General features: G+C 40.0%; 2 protein-coding genes and 1 pseudogene across 3 annotated transcripts; all 3 read right to left on the bottom strand.

Annotated features, from left to right (window-relative positions):
• Positions 1-230: 230 nt before the first annotated feature.
• On the bottom strand, positions 231-7,856 carry LOC143863718 (trimethyltridecatetraene synthase-like; annotated as a pseudogene). The gene is made up of 2 exons (XR_013240952.1): positions 6,985-7,856; positions 231-974 (listed from the first exon to the last, which is right to left on the bottom strand). The product of XR_013240952.1 is annotated as a trimethyltridecatetraene synthase-like (transcript).
• A 2,195-nt stretch (positions 7,857-10,051) lies between these two features.
• LOC143863726 (trimethyltridecatetraene synthase-like) lies at positions 10,052-12,629 on the bottom strand. Its single transcript, XM_077374484.1, has 2 exons — positions 11,698-12,629; positions 10,052-10,814 (listed from the first exon to the last, which is right to left on the bottom strand). The coding sequence occupies exons 1-2, from the start codon at positions 12,610-12,612 to the stop codon at positions 10,185-10,187; spliced, it is 1,545 nt and encodes a 514-aa protein (XP_077230599.1). The 5' UTR covers positions 12,613-12,629; the 3' UTR covers positions 10,052-10,184.
• Positions 12,630-14,517: 1,888 nt separating this feature from the next.
• LOC143863449 (trimethyltridecatetraene synthase-like) lies at positions 14,518-15,156 on the bottom strand. The gene has a single exon (XM_077374112.1). The coding sequence runs from the start codon at positions 15,154-15,156 to the stop codon at positions 14,518-14,520; it is 639 nt and encodes a 212-aa protein (XP_077230227.1).
• Positions 15,157-15,394: the final 238 nt, after the last annotated feature.

Genomic DNA, 15,394 nt, shown 5'->3' with positions numbered 1-15,394 from the left:
TGGGTAAATAAAAGCACCCGGCATTTTCATCAGGAACTACCCTACCCGGCCAAACCATTTGGCCTGCCTTAACACCTAGGCCCCCGTTTGTTTTGGATTTTGAATTCAAAACTGATTATTGAACTTAATTGCGTGTAATTTTGAGTTCAATAATCAGTTTTGAACTCAAAATCAATTCTCAAAATTCAAAGCAAATAGGGCCTTAATTGTATTCAGACAAAAAGAAAATCTCAACAACCAAGCTCCACAAGCAAATTTACTAGATAGAAACCAACTCGTTAGGGTAGCAAACTTAATTATACAACACTTCACATAAGACATAACAATCACAACTAACTACTAAATCACACTCCATAGACATGAGATGGAAGCCGAGGCTCACCGATGGCCTCAAGCGGGATCTTCCTCGTTATCGCGAGCCCAAAGATCTCCTCCATGTTCAATTCCTCTGGTGTCATCTTGTCCGGCAATTTCCATTTGAACCCATGTAACAGATTCGCCAGCGTTAATTGAATCACTTTTAGCCCCAATGTATAGCCTGGGCACATCCTCTTCCCTGAGCCAAATGGCAACAACTCGAAATCCTGGCCCTTGACGTCGATCTCTCTACCGATGAATCTCTCAGGACGAAATTCCTCAGGTGCCTCCCAAATAGTTGGATCTCTTCCAATTGTCCATGTATTGATGAGAACCCGAGTTCCAGCAGGTATATCATAGCCATCGATGACTGAATCCTCTCTGGTGAAATGTGGTGCTAGCATTGGTGACGAGGGGTGAACCCTCATCGTCTCTTTCATAATAGCATTGATGAATGGAAGGTTAGGGATGTCTTTTTCTTCAACCCATCTCTCTTTCCCGATTACCATATCGAGCTCTTTCGTTGCTTTTTCAAAGATTTGTGGGTGTTTCAAGAGTTCAGAAAATGCCCATTCAACATTAACGGCCGAGCTCTCTGTCCCCCTTGCTATCAAGTCCTGGATCATCAATTATTGAAATATATGAGTGTTATTGCTCTATTACAAAGAAGTTTGTCACACAAACAAGTGGAGGAATATTAGAGATACAATTAAGGAAAGTTTATTGATATTCACACTACTATGTTTTGATAATTGAACTAACTAACCTTGTCTTTTACTATTTAACAAGCCGAACATTATTACAATTGCCAAAAGAAATTCTTTGATAGCGATTAAAGGAAAAAAAGACAAGGTGAGTTTTTGCAATTATCAAAACATCGTAGGCCCAATAGGCCAATAACATCAGCCTTAAGGAAAAACTGAAGAATTAGAATGCCAAAATTCAGATGCATAGTGTGTTGAAAGATGGCCAATATGATTGCATGATCTTTTTCCTAAGAAATATTAGTAAAAGGAGAACACTTCTAGAAAGGATCTCCCTTTTGGAAATTAAAACTAGGAAGTTAAATGACCAAAATACTTTGAGTCAATGGTTAAATTTTCAAAGGAATGTCACATCAACAAAGGAGTGAAGCTTCTTTCATTTTGGTTGGTCAATAACCACAAATCATAACTATTGATTGGTGAGAATCTCGGCTTGAGTTGGATTTAGAATATATTTATATATTCACGATGATTTCAGAATATTAAATTCCGAACTACTCTTTCCGATACAGATCTAAAAATAATCATAGTATAAAATATGGTTAGCTCCATGGCCTCTAATTTCCATATAACGGACACGACGGGAATAAAGGCCCTCTTTAACTTCCATTTTGATCGACTGGATATCTCTCGTAAGAAATCGAAGGAAGATTCGACGATTTATTCCAAGAAATCCCCAACGGAAAATACACACGACTCACTCCAATTCATTGGTTTAATCCAACATAAATCTAAGAATAAGATGGGATCATCCACTTGACAAACATGGATATATATATATATATATATATATATATATATATATATATATATATATATGGAGAGAGAGAGAGAGAGAGAGAGAGAGAGAGAGTGTTAAGTGAAGCTACACATACGTCTAGCTAACTTAGCTACACCGATGGCTTAAAATACAGTGGGCCCACATTGTTTGGGTGATCCAAACCATTCATTTGATACGCCCTCACATTAATAGGGTGTGCCCAAAAAATCAGCTCCATTGGATGATCCCAACCGTTCAAACTATGGAGGAAAAAATGGACAGATTTGTGAAGGTTTTTACACGTCCATTTTTGCCTCAACAAATCGTAGGGTTGGGATGATCCTATGGAGCTGATTTTTTGGGCACACCCTCTATGTGAGGGCCCGTCAAATGAATGGTTTACAACACCGAAACAATGTGGGGTCCACTGTATTCTAAGGCGTCGGTGTAGCTAAGTTAGCTACACGTATGTGTAGCTACACTTTTCTCATATATATATATATATATATGAGAAAACAGTTCTTACACACATGTGTAAATAAGTTCTCTACACACTAGCTTAAAATACAGTGGGGGCCACATTATTTGGGTGATCCAAACCATTCATTTTTAAGGCCCTCACATAGATAGGATGTCCACAAAAAATAAGATCCATAGGATCATCCTAACCATTCGAACTGTGGAGGCAAAAAATGGACTAATTTGTGAAGGTTTAAAGACATCCATTTTACCTCCACAAATCGTATGGTTGGGATGATCCTATGGATCAGATTTTTTGTAGACACCCTATCTATGTGAGGGCCTTTAAAATGGATGGTTTGGATCACCCAAACAATATGGGCCCCCACTGTATTTTAAGCTAGTGTGTAGAGAACTCTCTACACATATGTGTAGGAACCATTTTTTTTCTCTCTCTCTACACATATGTATTTTAAGCTAGTGTGTAGAGAACTCTCTAATACAATAAGCTGGGATGAAAAGAAGAGAGTTTTTTCCATTTTTTTGAAAATCACATGAGAATTACACGTCACATTTTTTGACTTTTTTGAACAAATGCAGCCATTCAACTCATATAATTTCAATCCTACCCCCCTCCCTTTATGCTTTTAACAAAGGCACCCATTAAATCATATAATTTCAATCCTACCCCCTCCTTTATGCTTTTAACAAAGGCACCCATTAAACCCATATAATTTCGATCTTACCCCCCTCCTTTATGGTTTTTTAATTAAAAAACTATAGGGTGATCTTGACCATCCGATTTAAGATAAGAGGAATTACGGAAACATCTATAGATTGGAGGGCTAGGATCGGCCTATGGAAATGATTTTTGGGGCACAACCTATTTATGTTGTGTTCCATCACATGGACGGTTTGGATCAACCTATGGCGTGGTCCGTTGGTTTTTTAATAAAAAATCTATAGGGTGATCTTAACCATCCGATTTAAGAGGAATTATGGAAACATCTATAGATTGGAGGGCTAGGATCGGCCTATGGAAATGATTTTTGGGGCACAACCTATTTATGTTGTGTTCCATCACATGGACGGTTTGGATCAACCTATGACGTGGTCCGTACAGTTCTTTGTCGGCCCGTGCATCGCACGGATTTTTTACTAGTATATATATAAGCTGGGAGGAAAAGAAGTGAATTTTTTGATTTTTTTGAAAATTATATGAGAATTACACATCACTTTTTTTGACTTTTTTTAACAAATGCACCCATTCAACTCACATATTTTCAATCCTACCCCCTCCTTTATGCTTTTAACAAAGGCACCCATTAAAGCCATATAATTTCAATCTTACCCCCCTCCTTTATGGTTTTTTAATAAAAAATCTATAGGGTGATCTTATCATCCTATTTAAGAGGAATTATGGAAACATCTATAGATTGGAGGGCTAGGATCAGCCTATGGAAATGATTTTTGGGGCACAACCTATTTATCTTGTGTTCCATCACATTGACGGTTTGGATCAACCTATGACGTGGTCCGCACAGTTCTTTGTCGGCCCGTGCATCGCACGTGTTTTTTACTAGTATATAATAAGGAGGATTGCCTGTTTTACTGTTCATTCATGCTTACGTGTCAGTCTCCCCTTTAGTCTTACCATATATTTTCTACGTTTTTAATAAACTTGGCTGACAAGCCCCTTTCGTCTTACCATATATTTTCTACGTTTTTAATAAACTTGGCTTACGTGTCAGCCAGCCCCTCTGCCTGATATTTTCGAGATTTTCTCTCGATATTTTCTCCCTCTTTCTCTCTCGAGATTTCAGTTGGTATCCCCACCTAAACGTTTTCTTTCTGCCAGAGTTTTACGAGATTTGCACGTGAGAGGCCTAAAATCTCCGGCCGAGATTTTTTATATTTTCACACGAGATTTTCTCTATCTCTTTCTCGGTTTCGATTGGTCTCCCCAAAAGACGTCTCTTTACAGCTTCTATTCCTTTTATTATCTTCCATTTCCTTCCTTTCTCTGATCTTCTTTGCGCATCTTTAGGGTTTTGAAACATCTAGGGTTCTTATTCCTTTTATTTTCTTCCATTTCCTGCCTTTTTTTTCTGATCGATTCGTGTTTATGCCAATCTGTGTATATCTGCCTTTTTTTCTTCCATTTCTATTTTTATAGAAATGCTTCAAATAAATGCTTTTTTGTCTTCTATTTTTATATTATCTTTTTCTTCTATTTCTATGTATATCTTATATAGTTATATGATTGTTTTCTATTTTTGTTTCGTTTGGGTGTTCTGCAGGATAACTAAAGTCGGATCATGATTTGTTCAACCACTTGCAAAGGAGTAGAAGAGTAGATGGGAGGAGAAGCTGATTGTTTGTAAGTTCTGATTGTTTTAAGTACTTTTACTATTACAGAGACCTCAAGGTATTTCAAGATTTTATTTTATTTACCCCTGTTTATATTGGAAAAGCAGCTATATCTCTTTCTATTTAGCTATCCAAAAGCAGCTATAAAAAGACTTAATTATCCTGCTATGTGTTTTTTTTGGATTTTCTGACTGAAGAGGGATTCAGTCATTGAGTGTGGTAGCTATAAAAAGACATTGAGTGTAGCAGTTTACATGCCATTATTCTATGCTATTCTCTCTAAAATACCATGTCTTGGTAGTTTCTTATAAAATTACCATGCTCTTATACAAGACAATTTCCAGGTGCATTAGTTTGTTATGTACAACTCATTTCCCATGCTTTTGGCATGCTAATATTTATGGGAATGTGACTTAATTTTGCAAGGAAATCATTTCACTCCTTGCATGGACGCACAGGGGTTCATGTTCGTACTAGCAATAGTAAATAGTTTCACGTCATGTATTCTATTGAAAACAGAAAATTAGGTGTGATTTCAGACTGATGTAATTGAATTCATTCTGATGCTGCTTAATTGAATTCATTCTTATAGAACTTAATTGAAGGACTCATGTATTGGAATACCTGTTCGATGGGATTATACATATTTTGATTATAAATGTTTTGGAATGAAATGGGAATTATTGAGTTTTTCAACATTCCCTTTCAGTGTTTGTTTTTCAACTTTTCCTTTCAGTATTTTCGGGTTTATGTGTTCTCTTTCCTCCCGTGCATCGCACGGGTTTCTTACTAGTATATATATATACACACACACACACAGAATAGTGTTCATGCACAGCTGCTCAGATAGCTTATCTGAGCAGCTGTTTCAAAAACTCATGTGGCCCACATTTTTTGGAAGATCCAAAGCATTCATTTGAAAGGCCCTTCCATGGATAGGGTGTATACAAAAAATCAGCCCTATAGGATCATCCTAACCCAATCAAAGGTGGAGGGGAAAATGGACAGACATTTTTTCTGACTATTTTTTCCCTCCACAAATGACAGGGTTAGGATGATCCTAAAGGGCTCATTTTTTATACACACCCTATCCTTGGAAGGGCCCTCCGATTGAATGCCTTAGATCACCCCAAAAATGTGGGGCCACATGAATTTTTGAAGCAGCTGCTCAGATAGCTTATCTGAGTAGCTGCGCAGGAACACTTTTCTTATATATATATATATATATATATATATATATATATATATATATATATATGAGAGAAAACGGTTCCTACACATATGTGTAGATAAGTTATCTACACACTAGCTTAAAATACAGTGGGGGCCACATTATTTGGGTGATCCAAACCATTCATTTTTAAGGCCCTCACATAGATACGGTGTCCACAAAAAATCAGATCCATAGGATCATCCTAACCATTCGAACTGTGGAGGCAAAAAATGGACTAATTTGTGAAGGTTTAAAGACATCCATTTTACCTCCACAAATCGTAGGGTTGGGCTGATCCTATAGATCTGATAATTTGTAGACACCCTATCTATGTGAGGGTCTTTAAAATGGATGACTTGGATCACCCAAACAATGTGGGCCCCCACTGTATTTTAAGCTAGTGTGTAGAGAACTCTCTACACATATGTGTAGGAACTCTCTAGCTTAAAATACAGTGGGGGCCCACATTGTTTGGGTGATCCAAACCATTCATTTGAATGGTCCTCACAGAGATAGGATGTCCACAAAAAATCAGATCCATAGGATCATCCCAACCTTACGATTTGTGGAGGTAAAATGGACGTGTATAAACCTTCACAAATTAGTCCATTTTTTGCCTCCATAGTTTGAATGGTTGGGATGATCTTATGGATCTGATTTTTTGTGGACACCCTATCTATGTGAGGACCATTCAAATGAATGGTTTGGATCACCCAAACAATGTGGGCCCCCACTGTATTTTAAGCTAGTGTGCAGGTAACTTACCTACACAAGTGTGTTAGAAATGTTTTCTCATATATATATATATATATATATAGAGGAAAGTGTCTCTAGTCTCTCCCCTAGATAAACTTATCTACTCCTCCCTTTAAAAAAACACAGTGGGCCCACGCTGTTTGGATGATCCAAAGCATTCATTTGATATATGTGTCCAAAATGGGTACCACAAGGCACCATCTGTGGGCCTTTACTTGATTCCATGGTTGATTGTTTATCGTCCACCGATCAACCTGTGTATATGCGCGCGATACACTAGAATACTCTAGCAAAGGAATATTTACCTGTGTCAATGCCTTGACACCATTCCGACTGAGCTTGACATCGAGATTTGGGTCGTCAGCGAGCTGCAACAGAACGTCGACCATGTCTTTGGGGATGAAATCCTTGACCCCTTCCCTCTTGGCGTTGTGCTCGTCGAGCACTTGCTCGAGAAACCCATCGAATTTTTTGCTAAGCGCTTTCATCCTCTTCACGTACCCCTGCAAATCCAAGAACCCAATCCACGGAATCGAGTCTCCAATGTTCAACACACCGTTGAGCAAGAACCACTCCTCTATCATCTTCTTGAATTCTTCCATCTGGGTCTCCGATTTGGACCCGTCCATGTGCTTTTTTCCCAACACCATTCCATGTTGAGGTTAACAGTAGAGAGGCGGTCTTTGCGAAGGATGGCTTTTCCGGACGCAGCGAAGAGACCAAACAGCATCGAGCGTGTCTCTTCTACGAGAATGTACTCATAGGAATCGAGTCGTCTTGGGCTAAAGAGCTCCATGAGGCATATCTTGCTGGCCTGGCGCCAGTAGGGCCCATAGGGAGCCCATGCGATGTTGGAGTAATTGTAGGTGGTGTACTTGCCAGTGGCCAATTTGGGGCGGGAGGCGAAGGTAACATCATGGGTTTTGAGGAATTGTTTGGCGGCGTGGACGGAAGAGCCCACTACAACAGGGAAGGATCCGAACTGGAGTTGCATTATGGGGGAGAGATCCAATTAGGTTGAGATTGCCGATGATGGGCCATGTTTTGGGTCCGGGAGGAAGGTTTAGTTTCCGGCGACGGAAGTTACCGGAAAAGGCATTTAACAAGAAAATGAGTGATGCTAGGAAGGTCACTGCGTACAAGGGCCATGAAGCTGACTCCATTATTGCTTATCTGTGTGGGCTTTGTCATGGTAGTGGTATTTATTGAGTGCTTTGTCATTATTTGTCTTTATAATATGCTATTTGTTAACAGAGTAGTTGGAAACTTGGAACCGAACAAATTTCCACATGCCACAGGGCATGGGAGGTGTAGCTAAAAAAACAACAAGATTTCTAACGTGTGAAGAGGCTATTTGTTCAGTTCCACTCACGGTTCCCAACTCTGTTACCATAACATTACTCTAATCTATCTATCTACAATCTTACTAAGCATGTTTTTTTCCATTTTCATTCACTTTCTTTCTAAGAAATAGATTAGGGCATCAGCTTTCCCTTCGAGATCTGACCGAAGCCCAAACCCGAGAGTCTGTTTCCGCGCATTGTAAGATACTCATGCCCTAGATGGAGAATTGTTTGTCGGTTCTTTGCTGCTCGGCCTGTTGCTTCATCCGATGTTGGGTACGTTCCAAGTTTTGCTTGAGTTGACGGAGGATGTCGTCCCTTGTGCGTAATTCGTTGTCGACTACATTTTCCCCAGAAATTGATGGCACGTAGTCTAGAATGGCTGGTGGTGCTCGGCCGTATACGGCCTCAAATGGCGTCATACCGATCGCTGAATGTTGTGTGGTGTTGTACCAATACTCCGCCCAAGTGAGGTAGTTTGTCCATTGTCGTGGATGATCCATGTAGAAGCTTCGTAGGTATTGTTCCAGGCAACGGTTCAGGACTTCTGTTTGGCCGTCTGTCTGAGGATGGTAGGCACTGCTCATGCAAAGTGTCGTGTGGAACAACTCTTTCCAGAAAGAGCTGAAAAACAGTGGGTCACGGTCGCTGACGATGCTACGAGGTATCCCGTGTAATTTGGCCACATTGGATATAAACGTGTCTGCAACTTTGGCTGCAGTATAGTTTGGGGCTAATTCCATGAAGTGGGCATATTTTGTTAGACGGTCCACCACTACGAAGATGGTTGTTTTCCCATTTGAAGTTGGTAGGTTGGTGATGAAATCCATTGCTATATCCTCCCATTGCTATATCTTATAAAAAATAATAAACAGGGCCCCTACTCTAACTTCAATAATCAGTTTTGGACTCACAATTGGTTCTAAAAAAAAAAAAAAGGAAAAATTGCCAACATGGGACACCAAAATACGAGAATTGCCAACGGGGGACACTCTTTTGAAAAATTATAAAGGGGGGTCGAAAACGGGGTTATCAAGTCTAAAAAGGGGTTATCAAGTCTAAAAAGGGGTTATCAAGTACGTAAACAGGGATTATCAAGTTCATATAGACTTGATAACGCCTGTTTAGACTTGAAAACCCCTTGTGATGCTCAATAACCCTGTTGAGAACTTGATATCCCCGGGCGAGATTTGATAACCCTGTTTAGATTAGACTTGTTAAATCATATTTAGGCCTGTTAACGGGAAGCAAAGAATGGAATGTCTGTTCTATAACAAGAAGGTTGCTTGATTTGATTATTATTTTTCAAGAGCAAGCAATAAGGACTCTCTAGATAACCCCCCTTTTAGACTTGATAACCCATAGTGGCCTTTTGGTCAGGTTTTCCCACAAATTCTGTTGTCGACCCCCATTTATAATTTTTCAAAAGAGTGGCCCCCATTGGCAATTCTTGTATTTTGGTGTTCTCCATTTGTAATTTTTCCTAAAAATAAACAGGTCGCAAATGAGGCTTGATGGAGACTTAATAAGGTACTAGAATCATTTGCTTAAGGTGATCTCAGCGTCATTTAGCTTTTTTTTCTTTTTTTTTTTGGATGACGTAGGATGTCCCCACCCCCTTCGGGAGTAGGACTAGTCCCTACGGATACACGCAACGACCCACTCACCACGTGTATCAGGTAAGTCGGGGGCGGGATTCGAACACTCGTCAACAGAGAGCAAACCCGTGACTTTATGCTGAAGAGCCAACGCCTCGGTGGGTAGCGTCATTTAGCTGCCCTTATCTCAACAGTAAATTAAGCCTTTTGGGTCAATAAAAGCACTTTGCTTGACATTTTCATAAGGAAATAACCTCCCCAACCAAACAATTTGGACGGCCTTAACTCTTGGGCTCGTTTTGTTTTGGGATTTTAGTCCAAAACTGATTATTGGACTTAATTGTGTGTAATTTTTTTAATCAGTTCTGGACTCAAGCAATTCTCAAAATCCAAAACAAATAGGGCCTTGATTGTATCAATACGAGAGAAAATCTCAACAACCAATTTCCATAAATCAATTCACTTGATACAAACCAACTCGTTAGGGTAGCAAACTTCAACACTTTGAATTGCATATGACATATCAACCATAATTAAGTACTAAATCTGAAATATGATTTGTAATCACACTCGATAAACAGGAGCTGGAAGCCGAGGCTCAATGACAGCCTCGAGAGGGATCTTCCTAGTTGTCGAGAGCCCGAAGATCTCCTCCATGTTCAATTCCTCCGGTGTAATCTTGTCTTGCAATTTCCATTTGAACCCATGCAACAGATTAGCCAGCGTTAATTGAACCACTTTTAGCCCCAAGCTATAGCCTGGACACATCCTCCTCCCTGACCCAAATGGCAGCAACTCAAAATCCTGGCCCTTGACGTCTATATCTTTCCCGATGAACCTCTCAGGATGGAATTCCTCGGGTGCATCCCAAATAGTAGGATCCCTTCCAATTGTCCATACATTTACGAACACACGAGTTCCCGCAGGTATATCGTAGCCATCTATGACTGAATCCTCTCTAGCGAGGTGTGGCGCTAGCATTGGTACAACGGGGTGCAACCTCATTGTCTCTTTCAGAATAGCATCTACGAATGGAAGGTTAGGGATGTCTTTTTCTTCAACCCATCTCTCTTTCCCAATTACCTTATCGAGCTCTTTTGTTGCTTTTTCAAAGATATGCGGCTGTTTCAAGAGTTCAGATAATGCCCATTCAACAGTGAGGGCCGAGCTCTCTGTTCCCCCTGCTATCAAATCCTGGATCATCAATCATTGAAACATACAAGTGTTATTGCACTATTACAGAGAAGTTTGTCACACAAACAAGTGGGGGAAGATTAGATGTACAGTTAAGAAAAGGTTACTGATATTCACACCACCATGTTTTGATAGTTGCACAAACCTCTCGTCTTTTACTATTTAACCAGCTGTCCAAACGTTATTACAATTGCCAAAAAAGCTCATAGGAGGAAATTAAGGGAAAAAAAAGACAAGGTGAGTTGGTGCAATTATAAAAACATGGTAGTGCCAGTATTAGATGCCTAGTGTGTTGAATTATTAGCCAATTTTGATCTTTTACATTAGTAAAAGGAGAACAGTCCTAGAACGGATTTCCCTTTTGGACAGGTCTTTTATGTAATGGCAAATGTATATACTGCTTGTATGAAAAAGTCTTGCTGTCGGATCAATTTTCAAGGGCGAGATGATGAATACGAGCATGTCCACACGTAAGTCTCCTTTGCGAAGCCTATCAGTCCAATATTTTCCACCAAATAGGATCGCCGCCCTAGAATTCAATTGAACTGCCTATTGACCATTTTTTCTTAACCTTGTATACACAAGATATATGGTGTATATAGATCTTAGTTCAACCACATAAACTGACAGATCAGATCAGATCAGATCAACCAATGGATGATCCTTCTCATAATTCATTTTCCACAATCAAGGAGTTAATGAACCGGGAGGATTCTTCGTGCGCTACAACTTCAATGAATCTTCCCGGTTCATTAACACCTTGATTGTGGCACAATCCGTCCGTTTTCAGATTGAACTAAGATCTATATTGTACACACTATGTCATCATCCATAGACCTAATCATAATTCCATGGTAGAACACTCTAGCAAAGGAATATTTACCTGCGTGAATGCCTTGACACCATTCCGACTGAGCTTGACATCGAGATTTGGGTCGTCAGCGAGCTGCAACAGAACGTCGACCATGTCTTTGGGGATGAAATCCTTGACCCCTTCCCTCTTGGCGTTGTGGTCGTCGAGCACTTGCTCGAGAAACCGATCGAATTTTTTGCTAAGCGCTTTCATCCTCTTCACATACCCTTGCAAATCCAAGAAACCAAGCCATGGAATCGAGTCTCCGATGTTCAACACCCCGTTCAGCAAGAACCATTCGTCTAGCATCTTCTTCAATTCCTCCGACGTAATGACCTGATTCTTCGATTTGGACTTGTCCGTGTACGTTTTACCCAACACCATGCGGCTTATAATGTTGAGGCTAGCAGTAGAGAGGTGTTCTTTGACAAGGATGGCTTTTCGGGAAGCAACAAAGAGTCTGAACATCAATGAGTGAGTCTCTTCTACGCGTATGTACTGGTAGGATTCAAGTCGTCTAGTGCAAAAGAGCTCCATGAGGCATATCTTGCGGGCTTGGCGCCAGTAAGGCCCATAGGGAGCCCAAGCGATGTTGGAGTAGTTATAGGTGGTGTACTTGCCGGCGGCAGCTTTGGGGCGACAGGCGAAAGTGAGGTCATGGGTTTTGAGGAATAGCTTGGCGGCCTCGACGGAAGAGCCCACGACGACGGGGAAGGATCCGAATTGGAGTTTCATTATGGGTCCGTATTTGAGGGAGAGTTGGTGGATGGACCTGTGTGGGAGAGATCCGATTAGGTTGAGATTGCCTATGATGGGCCATGGTTTGGGTCCGGGAGGAAGGTTTAGCTTCCGGCGCCGGAAGTGGCCGGAAAAGGCGCTTAACAAGAAAATGAGGGATGCTAGGAAGGCCACTGAGTATAAGGTCCATGAAGCTGACTCCATCATTGCTTATCTATGGGGGCTTTGTCATGGTGGTGGTATTTATAGAGTTCTGCTAGGGAGACCGTGTGTGGAACCGAACAAATCCCCACATGCCACATGTCATGGGAGGGGTAGTTTTGCCACATTTTCATTGTTGGCTCTCTATTGATAGTACTGTCTCCATATCATTTTCCTTTCCTTTAATTAGGTTTAGAAGTTGTTACAATTTCAAAGATGCTATCTAAACAACTAGTTAGAAAAGTAGTTAATAAATTGTGGACCAATACAAGAGTGGAGATTTTATATGGTGTAAGCCCTTATAGTCTCTTATTTTTCAAAAAGTACCGTACAGACCACATCCTGGGATGATCCAAACCGTCCATAAGATGGAACACAGCGTAAATAGGCTGTTCCCCAAAAATCATTTCCATACAATGATCCAAGCCCTCCGATCTATAGAGGTTTCCATAATAGCTTATGTGATGTTCAAGTAGAGGCATAAGTGACGGAAGAATGTTGAATCATAGTGTAAAAGATTTATGAAGTTAAATGATTTTATTCATAAGTGATGGAAGTCCCTAACAAGGGTTGTGCTACAATGTTTTACAGTGGTTAGTATTACAAAGATGTTCCAAAGCCTTTTCGGCTAAGGATAAGGAATGAATCGGTCAGCATCTACGATTTCATTCTGGGTTTTCTTTATTACTATCTTTTTTTCTTCTTTTAAAAGATACAAAGATAAACCTTAATTTTCCTGGTTTGTATTGTTTTGGTGGGACAAACTTAGTTGCCACTTGCCAGGAAGGCCACATCACACTTCTCATTATCTAAATTTAACCAAATCACTACTCATTTTTAATAGCATCTATTTCATTATTTTTCCCTGGGTTTCTTACTAGTGTTTATTTAAACCTATTGTTTGGAGGGATTTGCTAGGAAATATCCACACACCTAAAATAAGGGAGAACTAATTTCGTCTCGCCCCTTACATTTATTTATCATAAGGTGATTTGATTTAGGGAAATGTTATTAGCACTACTGTATTTTGATGAGGGCACTCCTCACTGTATTCACTTTATTCAAAGTAGGGTATGGCCCACACCATAGGATGATCCAAACCGCCCATTAGATGAACCACAGTTTAAATAGGTTGTGTCCCCAAAATTATATCTATAGGTTGATCCTAACCCTCGATCTATCGGAGGGTTAGGATCAACCTATGGAAATGATTTTTGGGGCACAACCTATTTAGGCTGTGGCCCATCTAATGGACGGTTTGGATCATCCTATGGTGTAAGTATCTTTACCCCATAGAAAATTAACCAAAATACCCTTGTCTCATAAAAAAAATACTTGTATCCCATGGGAAATGACAAAAATACTCATATATTACAAAAATAACCAAAATTTCCTTGTCACATAGGATATGTTCAAAATATTCATAAACATGGTTCCCTTCTCGGAGAATAAACAGGGCCTAAATGAGGCTTAATGGAGACTTAATAGTTCAACAGCCTAGAATCATTTGCTTGAGGTGATCTCAGTGTCATTTAGGCGGTTTTACTGATCATGTAAAGAAGCCTTTTGGGTAAATAAAAGCACCCGGCATTTTCATCAGGAACTACCCTCCCCGGCCAAACCATTTGGCCTGCCTTAACACTTAGGCCCCCGTTTGTTTTGGATTTTGAATTCAAAACTGATTATTGAACTTAATTGCGTGTAATTTTGAGTTCAATAATCAGTTTTGAACTCAAAATCAATTCTCAAAATTCAAAGCAAATAGGGCCTTAATTGTATTCAGACAAAAAGAAAATCTCAACAACCAAGCTCCACAAGCAAATTTACTTGATAGAAACCAACTCGTTAGGGTAGCAAACTTAATTATACAACACTTCCCATAAGACATAACAATCACAACTAACTACTAAATCACACTCCATAGACATGAGCTGGAAGCCGAGGCTCACCGATGGCCTCAAGCGGGATCTTCCTCATTATCGCGAGCCCAAAGATCTCCTCCATGTTCAATTCCTCTGGTGTCATCTTGTCCGGCAATTTCCATTTGAACCCATGTAACAGATTCGCCAGCGTTAATTGAATCACTTTTAGCCCCAATGTATAGCCTGGGCACATCCTCCTCCCTGAGCCAAATGGCAACAACTCGAAATCCTGGCCTTTGACGTCGATCTCTCTACCGATGAATCTCTCAGGACGAAATTCCTCAGGTGTGTCCCAAATAGTTGGATCTCTTCCAATTGTCCACGTATTGATGAGAACCCGAGTTCCAGCAGGTATATCATAGCCATCAATGACTGAATCCTCTCTGGTGAAATGTGGTGCTAGCATTGGTGACGAGGGGTGAACCCTCATCGTCTCTTTCATAATAGCATTGATGAATGGAAGGTTAGGGATGTCTTTTTCTTCAACCCATCTCTCTTTCCCGATTACCTTATCGAGCTCTTTCGTTGCTTTTTCAAAGATTTGTGGGTGTTTCAAGAGTTCAGAAAATGCCCATTCAACATTAACGGCCGAGCTCTCTTTCCCCCCTGCTATCAAGTCCTGGATCATCAATTATTGAAATATATGAGTGTTATTGCTCTATTACAAAGAAGTTTGTCACACAAACAACTGGAGGAATATTAGAGATACAATTAAGGAAAGTTTATTGATATTCACACTACTATGTTTTGATAATTGAACTAACTAACCTTGTCTTTTACTATTTAACAAGCCGAACATTATTACAATTGCCAAAAGAAATTCTTTGATAGCGAATAAAGGAAAAAAAGACAAGGTGAGTTTTTGC

The sequence above is a fragment of the Tasmannia lanceolata genome, unplaced genomic scaffold (genome assembly GCF_043159265.1).
Source record: "Tasmannia lanceolata isolate RefF3 unplaced genomic scaffold, GAP_Taslan_0.1 ptg000044l, whole genome shotgun sequence".
Lineage (NCBI taxonomy): Eukaryota > Viridiplantae > Streptophyta > Magnoliopsida > Canellales > Winteraceae > Tasmannia > Tasmannia lanceolata.
The sequence above is the reverse complement of the archived record's forward strand: the minus strand, read 5'-3'. Positions and strand labels throughout refer to the sequence as shown.

Excerpts from the sequence above, each read along its gene's own strand:
- LOC143863726 (XM_077374484.1), bottom strand. The coding sequence starts at position 12,612 with ATGATGGAGTCAGCTTCATGGACCTTATACTCAGTGGCCTTCCTAGCA. Across the intron at positions 10,815-11,697 it reads GTGTCAAGGCATTCACGCAG|GATTTGATAGCAGGGGGAAC; the intron begins GTAAATATTCCT and ends TTGATGATCCAG.
- LOC143863449 (XM_077374112.1), bottom strand. The coding sequence starts at position 15,156 with ATGATCCAGGACTTGATAGCAGGGGGGAAAGAGAGCTCGGCCGTTAAT.